The sequence below is a fragment of the Helianthus annuus genome, chromosome 1 (assembly GCF_002127325.2).
Source record: "Helianthus annuus cultivar XRQ/B chromosome 1, HanXRQr2.0-SUNRISE, whole genome shotgun sequence".
Lineage (NCBI taxonomy): Eukaryota > Viridiplantae > Streptophyta > Magnoliopsida > Asterales > Asteraceae > Helianthus > Helianthus annuus.
Window position 1 is genome coordinate 138,171,006 of NC_035433.2, and position 11,271 is coordinate 138,182,276.

Genomic DNA, 11,271 nt, shown 5'->3' on the forward strand with positions numbered 1-11,271 from the left:
TAAACTATCTTATTAATATACATAAAATAAAATGGCAGCTCTCTCTCTAAACATCCCTCTGTCTCTCTCTCTTTTCTCTCTCTCTTAACACCACCGCCACCATGAAAGCTCTCATAGTAATTTCTTTTTCCCCTTTTCTTGTGTTCTTTTAGTGTTAAACCCACTGTTCTAAATCATACACATACGAAAATCATGAATCAAAGAAAACGTAAAAGGGCTTTTTTTTGTTTACTTCTTTCATATATAATATATATAATGATACTTCTGATGAATAAAAAAGAAAGAAAAAATCATGTGGCTCGCCGATGGAGATCTGACAAGGTGGTTTGCAGGTGGCTCGCCGGTGGGGATATGGCAAGGGGGTTTGCAGATGGCTCGCCGGTGGGAATTTGGCAAGGGGGTTTGCTGGTGGCTCGCCGGTGAGGATATGGCAAGGTGGTTTCATGGTGGTTCATCGGGTGGGGATTTGACAAGGTGGTTCGCAGGTGGGGATTTGGTAAGGTGGTTCAGTGTGGTTCACCAGTGGGGATTCTGCAAGGTTGTTCAGTGGTGGGGATCTGGAAAGGTGAACCAAAGAGAAGGAGGTTTAGCAAAGTATGAGACTCCCACCATCAAAGCAAATGAAACAAACATCCTCATACAGAACTCTCTGGGGCGTTTTGGTGCAACGATTAGGGCACCGATTGTGAAGATTGTTAAGGGCAGGAAAGTCGCTCAGGTCTGGAGGTCGATTTGGATGTTTTATTTGAGGATTCTCCTCATAATTAGATGAATTCATGAGAGAGATTGGAGGGAAACGGTAGAAGATGGGATTTAGGGATGATGAAGAAGTTCTGTGCTTTTATAGGATCAAGGTTATATTTAGTTTTATTATTTTAATTAATAATAAGTTATAATAAAATTATAATGGCTAAATTACCCTGAGGAAAAGGACAAAACATCAAGGTTTAATTTGAGGAATCTGTTCTGATTTTACTTTTGGACCAAAATAACATCAAAACTAAAACCACAGGGACTCAGATGCAAAAAGTTTGAGGTTTGGACTAAAGTGGCAAAAGTGAACAAACCTTATAAACCAAAATGGCAGTTTACTCTTTCTCCAAAAGGAAAAAGCCTTTGTAATTGCTTATTGATATTATTCAATATGAAAAAACTTATTATAAAATTCAGTCTGGTTCCATTTTCGACACAGTCTTTTCAATGATATTAGTATAAAGGGATATATCTTCGTTTTATATTAGTTTGAAAGGTATCTGTTAGTAAAGGGATATATCTTCGTTTTATATTAGTTTGAAAGGTATCTGTTAAGAGTTTTATTTCTAAGTTTATTTAATTAGAAAACCTCTTATTAAAAAGTAACGCGAGACCCTTATTTTGCGGCAAGATAATGATACTATACAGTGAGCCCCTATGCAAATGCAACCCTCGTGGGATAGCTGTTAAATCATGTGCTGATTTTAAAGTTGATACTTGTTGCGGGTTGACCGATGATTTGTATAATTAAGTTTAGTTGATGTAAGTATTTTTTTAACGGCGAATGAATCCTTTAAATTGGTTGTAAGTGAAATTTATCATATTGGGATACCTTTGTTTTTGAATCAGGGAAAATTCTCACTTACGGCTGAAGCGTGTGAATATTCGTCTGAAAACTTGTAGATCATTATACATCAAAGGTGAAAAAAGTAAGTACGAACTCACAATCATAACTATGTATTAGTGATATGACATACACTTCTTGAGGCATTACATGTAGTCTCATCCTCCCTAGACTCCTTAATTTTTCTTTACATTTATCATGTACTGATTTTAAAATGATATTTGTTGCGCGTTGACCGGTGATTTTTATAATTAAGTTTATTACTACTTGAGTTGAAGAGTTTATTTCTAATAGAACCCATGGGTATGCAAGCAATCAAAGCCAAATTACAATTACAAAACTTTATAATTCTTAAATCCTCCCCAATTCTCATTCTCATAAGCCATTTCTTCTATCATCAGATTGTTGGTCTTTCCCTTCAAAACCAATATATATATTGTAGGAACTAGGTTCACTTTTTATTAAAATATATTACAAAATATATAATAACGAGACTATCGTTATTTGTGGGAAACTATTCTAGTACAATACCGGTTACATAAACTAAGTAAATAAAAGTAATATACAATTTAATTGTACCAATCTTGATCCAAGTCGATGTCTTTAGAAGAACTGCAACCGCACCTTCTTGTACGAAACTCCGCTGCAAGACAAGCAAAATATGGTTGACGCTTTTGGTTGAGGCACGTGTTCGACACGCTTCCCTTAAAACAGATTCCGCGCCTCCTCTCAGACGGTCTGTCTCCCAGGGTACAACAACCGGAACAGTATGTGTACTGCCGGAGATGGCACTCACGCCCGAGATCACACCGGGTATCAGGGTGTTTAGAATTGTTGATGGAAATATGAAGTTGTGAATAATTTAGAGAATGCTCTTCTCTAAAATCTCATAAGATGTAGAGATTGCTCTTGAGTATCTTTCCTTATCCTCAAATGAATAAAAAATATTCATTTTATAAAGAGATACATCAAGACTCATTCAACCCCTTAATGTTTGTCATAAACAAGGTCATTAATCTTGTAATTAACAAGATAATTAATCTTGTAATAACAAGAGTTTAAACTCTAAATTAATGGATATTAAGTGGTAGTAAAAACAAAACTGCCATTCAACTTATGGCACCAGTGGAAACCGTCTAACATTAACTCTCTAGTAAGTAGACTGGTTTGAACGGTCTAGTGCGCATGCAGGCGCGCCTTAGTTGAGCCTACACTACGCTTCCGCGGAGACACACCTTTTTGCACCACGCGCTAATTGGATGCCACTACGCATACCAGGACGCCACCTGGTTATGTGCCATCCATATTCGTGCGCCACTTGCAGTCTTCGCCATAGCCAATGACGTGCGCCATGCGCCATGCCAAGGCATCCACCTACGCCACCCAAGGGTGCGCTATAAGCGGACCCGCCATGTATCTGACCACGCGCTCATGGGCAAAAATACAAAGGCGGCGTGCGAAGTTCAAGACGCACCACATTGGGCTTATAGCCCACATCACGCGCGCATATGTGCAGGTGCGGTGCACCCTTTGTTCCCCACTAGTGTTTGCCTTGAAGGAGTGCTCCTCCTTATATACCACTTTAAGTTTTGTCATTCCACCTATGTGGGACAAGGTGACAAATCTCAATCCATTTTTCTCATCTTTGTTTGTTCCAAACATACAACTTCAAGCTTCGATATCTCATTCATCTTAGCTCTATTTGGACATAGTTTGAACACAAACCCATAAATAATTATTTATACAACACATATATAAATATTATTGATGTCCAAAATATTTAGTGAAAAACTCATTTTCACTAAATTTCCAACAATCCCCCACATGAATGGAGATCGATGTAAACACCCAAAATTCCCCGATAAAACCTCGACAGTCGAGTATTGCAGGATAGGTAGGTTTTGCCTTTGAACCTTCCTTTGTGAAGCATACTTAGTCTACTAGGGTTTTGTAGACGTGATGTCCTTGAACAACCCCCCATTTGTGTAAATGACAATATACATTCACACAATACTTTCCCTAGCCGGGCCATCCCCTCACTATCGTGTCCTATAATGGTCATGGAACACTTTCCTGGTTCTGCGGGAGCTCTAGGAATTATGCCCTAATTCCATTCGAAGCGACCACACTTCTCTCCAACATAGGTGATTTCCCTTTAAATCATTAAAAGCATTATGGTTTACTATATGATTTACACAAATCATAAAATCACATATTATGCTTAACCTCACAACAATGTCACTGAATATTATAGGAATGGACTAGGACGTATTTAAACACCCTTTTATAGTTTTAGGGGGATATATGAAACATATAAACTAGCTCATATATAAACATATATATTAGCTACGCCCCCACAGTGACTACCCTTCGGTTCATGATTAAGTTGGCCTATTGAACCTAGATCTTGGGATCTCCAGTCAACTAGGTTAGGTTTCCCTCATGTCCCTTTTTCCATGGCTTTAGTCTCATTCCACAACCTGATCTCTTATCAACCTACTGGTTGTTGGATCCAAAATTATCTTTGACTTCGCTAAGTCACCAACGATAATTTTAATTGCGATCAGTTGTTCTAACGTGTTCTTGACTCACTAGTCACTTTTGCCTTTTAGTCAATTCATAAGACTTATAACTCGTGATCTCAACCTGGATCCAGTTATGTACCTTGTCTTAGAATGACATGAAACTCAATTAATGGCTGGACACGTTTTCACCATGCCTTTGGTGTGTCATGACTGACATCTTACTAGATTTTGAATCTAACCAATTGGCATTCGAGTCCAATCTACTCGATTGACTCCATATAACCATTGTGTACTCCACTTGGTCATGCATTTTCAATATATGCAAGTCACCCCCACATTTAAGTGTAACTGGATAGCATCCAAATGGGGTGATGAAAGGTTCTCCCTTTCATTTCGAGTTTGAGAAAACTTCTCAACTACCATTTCTTCATACCCTAAAGGGTTTGTTTCTTAAATGGTTCCCCCCCCCCCCCACATTGCTTGCATTTTAATGAAGTTATATTTATAGTTTTGTTTATCACAAAATTCGTTCTTGTGTCATCACATATTTTGAATGTTTAAAGTTAATTTAATCTCCGTCGAACATATAAATTAACAAGTATTAGTCTAGCATGCTTTAGACCACAATACTCTAGCATGTGAACAGAAGATGCATCATTCTGAATCTTCACAGCCTTAAGAGATAACGCACTATCTCTTTCGAACATTCGTTTCTTAGTTTAGACACAATAATGAAATTTATTTCACCATTCCAAAACCATCGGTTTTTAGGAAGGCCTCAAAACCATAGTTAACTCCATCCATTAGGATCATAACTCGTTTGCCTTTTTAGCTCCAAGGCTTCACCATTGACTTCCTAAAGACTTAAACATAAGTCTTAATCCAAGTCACTTTGATGAAAAATCTTTGTATAAAATCACTTGAGTCTTGAGATATTGCCAATTAGATTGACTCTCAACAACAAAGCATTCACGTATGCCTATAGTGATATATATATTTACATTGTTGTTTCATTAATACCATGTATTGGGATACTCTCCCAAATTGAGGACCAAGCCTCCACATAGTTTAAACAACATTGATGGTGGTAGAAGCATCTACAAGTCCATCACTATTGTAAATTTCCGTTAATAAATTTGCTAAATTTATTAAAATCATTTACAATGATAACATATATTTCTTTCATATGTTATATTCTTTGAAAACTTACATGTGCATTTCCATGTTGATGCTCTCAACTTAGATGACATATCTTGTTTTCGTGCATTTCATCTCAAACCATGCACCGCGTTTCTCACGAACTCGTTATACGTTTGATGTTTGATTTGTGACTTATTACATAAGTCATGATCACAACCCGCTCGTTGTGTCCGTGTAAATTAATTTTTACACTTTGTACCAAAATGTGTATCCTTTTGACAACTTATTAGTAGTCAAAATAACGGATACACCAATGATATCTAAACATCAAATCCCAAAGTGTTATTATTTTCAACACACTTTAGAACTAAATAAACGCAATTACATCGTTCTGTCATGTTTTAAGGTACTCCCTCAATGGAACACGTATAACTTGTTTCGTCTTGAAACTCTAAACTTGAATAATCACAAGTTGTCCAAAAAATATAAAGTTGTTTACAATTAACTACTCGCAAGTAATTGAGCAACTTATTATATTTATAACAACATCGAGTTGTTTTTCCCCAACTAGTCTATCCGAGACTATTATATGGTTGAAGACATTATACTTCTCGTGGAAGTATCGAATCACTTATACTTTGCAAAGACATGTTTTATTCGTTCAAAACATTTCTCATTTTTGCAAGTGTTTTAATATTAAACTATATATTTACGTTTTGATTACAAATCAAGACAATAAACCTTATAATAGTTTAATAAATAAAACAATTTCAAACTCGCTCGTTTGAAAATAAAACGAATACACATCGTTTTAATAAATGGTTTATCATATTCAAACCATTTCTAACCGATGTTAGATAATAACGATTACCAATCGTTAAAATGAGTGGTTTGTATGATAACCAATTCTAATATGCTAATTAGAATTTAAATGTTTAACAAACATTCAAAATATTCGGTTTTTATAAAGTAAACCGGTTCTAAGGCGCTCGTTAGAAATAAAACGAATACAATTATTCACTTTTGGTTTAAATGGACATTTTCTAACACGCTCGTTAGAAATGAACACAAATCTTTTCTAACACGCTCGTTAGAAAATATATAAAACGATTACAAATCATCTTAAATAGTTTATCATAGTTAACCCGGTTCTAACCCGCTCGTTAGAAATTAACGATTGCAAATCGTTAAAATAGTTGGTTATAAGATAAACTAATTCTAATACGCTCATTAGAAAATTAAACGATTATTTATTGTCATAAGCCGTTTTGGTTTATATAAAATAAACGTTTTCTAACCCGCTTGTTAGAAATAAATAATTGACAAAGTCGTTAAATCGTTTCTAACACACTCGTTAGAAAATAAACAACTATCAAACTCTTTAAATCGTTTCTAACACGATTGTTAAAAGTAATCGATTACAAAATTTGTTTCGAAGTTTATAAAAAATATAAACTATTTCTAACACGCTCATTAGAAATAAACAAATAAAAATCGTTTAAACGTATGTGGAAAAAATCCGTTTCTAACTCGCTCATTAGAAATTAAATAGTTTAGACAAAACCGTTACAAGGTTTATTATCCAAAATGACTGTCTCCAACACGCCCGTCGGTAATTATTTGAAATAATAATATTTTCTAACACGCTCGTTAGAAAATCTAAACGTATATTTTCTAGCACGCTCGTTAGAAAATGTAATCGTCTTTTAACAAGTTAGTTTTACACAATCATCGTATCTAACACGCTCATTAGATATAAAAGATGATATTAAAACTTATTATTCTATAAAATTCTAACACGCTCGTTAGAGATAAAAAGTTTTAATCTTGTTATTCTTTCAACATCAGCATTTATTTCTAACACGCTCGTTAGAAAATATTAAAACTTGTTATTTTATAAAATAATTACTTTCTAATATGCTAATTAGAAAATCAATATATTTCAAGACATTTGAAACTAAAATTAATATACCAATTAAAGTTTCTAACCGTTTTAAAACAAAGTGTAAGAATACATAAATGTTTTAAAACTTGTAATTTTTTTAAATAATTATTTTCTAATACACTCATTAGAAAATATATGTGTTTCAAGACATTTGAAACCACTATTATTTTACCAAATTACATCTAACATTCTCCTTAGAGAATTTCCATGGTTCATACACATTTTATGGGCTTACAAAAATTACCAATTTCTAATTCGCTCATTAGAAAAATTAGTATTCCAACCACTCGAAATACATATTAATTTTTGTATAAAGTTCGTGTTATCTAAACATGAACAAAACCCATTATCTTCTTATATCGAATTGTACGGTTTTATAACACGGTATTCGGATTAAAGATTGTACTCCAATCATCAAAATTAATCCGACTCATTGTACTAAATAAATATTTCCCAAAATATTTATAAGATTTTAGCAAAATCTCAATTAAAATTTTAACTTTCGTGAACCTAAATTCTCGTAGAGAAGGGATTTAAGATTGTAGCAACAATCTTCACGAAAGTCTGTTTTAAGATTGTAGGAACTAGGTTCACTTTTTATTAAAATATATTACAAAATATATAATAACGAGACTATCGTTATTTGTGGGAAACTATTCTAGTACAATACCGGTTACATAAACTAAGTAAATAAAAGTAATATACAATTTAATTGTACCAATCTTGATCCAAGTCGATGTCTTTAGAAGAACTGCAACCGCACCTTCTTGTACGAAACTCCGCTGCAAGACAAGCAAAATATGGTTGACGCTTTTGGTTGAGGCACGTGTTCGACACGCTTCCCTTAAAACAGATTCCGCGCCTCCTCTCAGACGGTCTGTCTCCCAGGGTACAACAACCGGAACAGTATGTGTACTGCCGGAGATGGCACTCACGCCCGAGATCACACCGGGTATCAGGGTGTTTAGAATTGTTGATGGAAATATGAAGTTGTGAATAATTTAGAGAATGCTCTTCTCTAAAATCTCATAAGATGTAGAGATTGCTCTTGAGTATCTTTCCTTATCCTCAAATGAATAAAAAATATTCATTTTATAAAGAGATACATCAAGACTCATTCAACCCCTTAATGTTTGTCATAAACAAGGTCATTAATCTTGTAATTAACAAGATAATTAATCTTGTAATAACAAGAGTTTAAACTCTAAATTAATGGATATTAAGTGGTAGTAAAAACAAAACTGCCATTCAACTTATGGCACCAGTGGAAACCGTCTAACATTAACTCTCTAGTAAGTAGACTGGTTTGAACGGTCTAGTGCGCATGCAGGCGCGCCTTAGTTGAGCCTACACTACGCTTCCGCGGAGACACACCTTTTTGCACCACGCGCTAATTGGATGCCACTACGCATACCAGGACGCCACCTGGTTATTGTAACGAGGGAAATGAGAAGACTATTGTTTATGAATTCGCGGAGCGTGGAAGTTTGGATTTCTATTTTCGGTTCAAAAATGGGAAGTATACTATTCCATGGGTGCAAAGACTCAAAATTGTAGTGGATGTAGCTCGGGGACTTGATTATCTTCACAATCATCTTCAAAAGAAGCAAGTTATAATCCACAGGGATATTAAAACTTCAAATATTTTGTTAGATCACAACTGGGTTGCAAAGATTTCTGACTTTGGATTGTCCAAGTCAACGGTTACAGGTTTTGGTAGAAGTACCATTGTCACTTACGCCTGTGGCACACCTGGCTATGTGGAACCCGAACTCAACCATTATTTTACAGCAAACCCCAAGTCAGACGTTTATTCTTTTGGTTTGCTACTATTTGAAGTTCTGCGTGGGAGGTTGTGTAACGTCAAATATGAGGAGGATGAAATTTTATCAGCTGAAGTATTCGAAAAATACTACACTAAGGGTAAATTGAACAATATTATTGATCCTAATTTGAAGGAACAAATGAACTCAAACGTCTTGAGTAAGTTTTCAGCAATCGCGTATAAATGTCTTCTGCGTCGAGAACAACGACCAAAGATGGATGTTGTCAAGAAAGAGCTTGAAGAAATACTAAGAATTCAGGTGCGTCAATCTGTTATACATATTTGAATCTGGGACCTCCCCTCTAAGATGCATAAGCTTCTACCAAGTGGGCCTATTAAATTAAATCAGGGTTATCCAAAAAAAAAAAATTATCGTGCAATCATACAATATTAAAAAACGACAATAAAAAATAAAATAAAACAAATGCCTAATAGATTTGTTATCTACTTTTTTCATAGATTGAAATTGTTTCACCACGTCGTCCACTTTTACTTTATGAAAAAAAAAATCTTTTTCAACTGCACAAACCATTGTTCAAAAATTCCGGGCACATTCGATTGCGTATAAAACAGGCCCATTGCTGCCCCCATAGTCAACATATAAATGGGCCTGGTTTACTATTATTTTGGGTCTTTGGCTAATGGGCTAGTTTAATAAGCTATTAACAATTATGTTTGGACTTGTAAAAAGAATTAGATTTACACTATAATACTATCATATTTTTATGGTTAAGGGTATCCTCCTATTTTTTAGGAGTATTTTTTGTATAAAAACGAAAAAAAAAAACACTGTGAATACAGGGTTGAGCCATAGCGCGTGCTACGACTGCTTATATTGTGGTTCCGCCCATGGGGCTAGCCCCTCATTGGCATAAAAGTGTATAGTTGAATTTCGGTATTCTTGTCAAGTTTTTTGTAAGTTTAAAATCAAGATTTTCGTGCATTCAAAAAAGAGAGATCTCAGGAGGAGTTAATAGCTTCATTTAAGTCCAACTAATTTTAATCTCGATCATAATTAATCAGGTCTTTAATTCAACAAATGTACCTAGCATGTCAGGAATGAAACAATGGAACTCCCTTAGACTATCGTTCCAAGAGATAAGGCATGCAACCGAAAACTTCAGCAAGTTAATTGGAACACCGGGTATTGGTAAAGTATACTATTATGGAGAACTCTCCATCCATAGAATACGTATGAAGGTTGCGGTAAAGAGGTCACCAAGTGTGTTTGGACAAGCGGCGAATGAGTTTTTGATGGAGATTCAGTTTGTCTCAGGTGTACAACATGAAAACCTCGTCAATCTTGTTGGGTATTGTGACGAGGAAAAAGAGAAAATTATTGTTTATGAATATGCAGAGCGTGGAAGTTTGGATACGTATATAATGCTGAACCATGAGAATTACACTCTTACGTGGCTGGAAAGACTCAAAATTGTTGTTGGTGCAGCTCGTGGTCTTGATCACCTTCACAGTCATCTTGAAGGGCATCAACACATAATCCATCGTGATATAACAAGCACACATATTTTGCTAGATGATAAGTGTGTTGCAAAAATTTCTGACTTCGGATGGCCCGAGCCACAATCTTCCCCTAGCACATTGGGCTGTCTTGATCCCGAGTTCCTAAGCACTGTGATGCTGACGAAAAAATCAGATGTTTATTCTTTTGGTGTGGTACTTTTTTTTGAACGGTCAACGAATCCTCCAAATGGGCTACTGGCGAAATTCATCACATCGGGATACACTCGCCTTCCGAACCGGGGAAAACCCTCACCTAGGGCCGAAGCCCGTGAACACTCGCCCAAAGGCACGACAGTGCGGTGAGGTAAAACCCGCTCAGTTCAAGGATCGAACTAGCGATCGCCGCCTACTCGCCTAGTCTCCCATCATCACCAGGTGCCACAGAAACTAAATGCTAGGGGCAGGAATTGAACTTGGGTCACTTAGAACACAAGGTCTCTCCCTTACCACTCCACCACTAGCTCATTGGCCTTTTCGTGTGGTACTATTTGAAGTTTTACGTGGGAAGTCAGTCTACAACGATGAAAACAAAAGTTTACCAGCAGGGCCGGCCCTGAGAATTCGTGTGCCCTGTTCGAGCTCGAAAAAACTTGCCCTTAGGCCTTAACAAAATTGAGTATTGGGCTCACTAAAGATTTAAACATAATGTCAATGGGCTAATAACTAATATAAATCATAAAAATAGTTTTGTAATTGGGCCTATGTTGGTGTTTGTATG

The 11,271-nt window shown here is 35.8% G+C and overlaps 1 protein-coding gene across 1 annotated transcript; it reads left to right on the forward strand.

Annotated features, from left to right (window-relative positions):
* Positions 1–292: 292 nt before the first annotated feature.
* LOC110932542 (dual specificity protein kinase zak2) lies at positions 293–11,110 on the forward strand. The gene is made up of 5 exons (XM_035989459.1): positions 293–718; positions 1,603–1,652; positions 8,625–9,291; positions 10,056–10,706; positions 11,048–11,110. The coding sequence occupies exons 1-5, from the start codon at positions 293–295 to the stop codon at positions 11,108–11,110; spliced, it is 1,857 nt and encodes a 618-aa protein (XP_035845352.1).
* Positions 11,111–11,271: the final 161 nt, after the last annotated feature.

What these genes read in the sequence shown, in the direction of transcription:
- LOC110932542 (XM_035989459.1), top strand. Translation starts at nt 293, where the DNA reads ATGTGGCTCGCCGATGGAGATCTGACAAGGTGGTTTGCAGGTGGCTCG. An exon ending in GAATATTCGTCTGAAAACTT is followed by an intron (nt 1,653 to 8,624) that starts GTAGATCATTAT and finishes TACGCATACCAG; the next exon opens with GACGCCACCTGGTTATTGTA. An exon ending in ATGTTTATTCTTTTGGTGTG is followed by an intron (nt 10,707 to 11,047) that starts GTACTTTTTTTT and finishes TACTATTTGAAG; the next exon opens with TTTTACGTGGGAAGTCAGTC.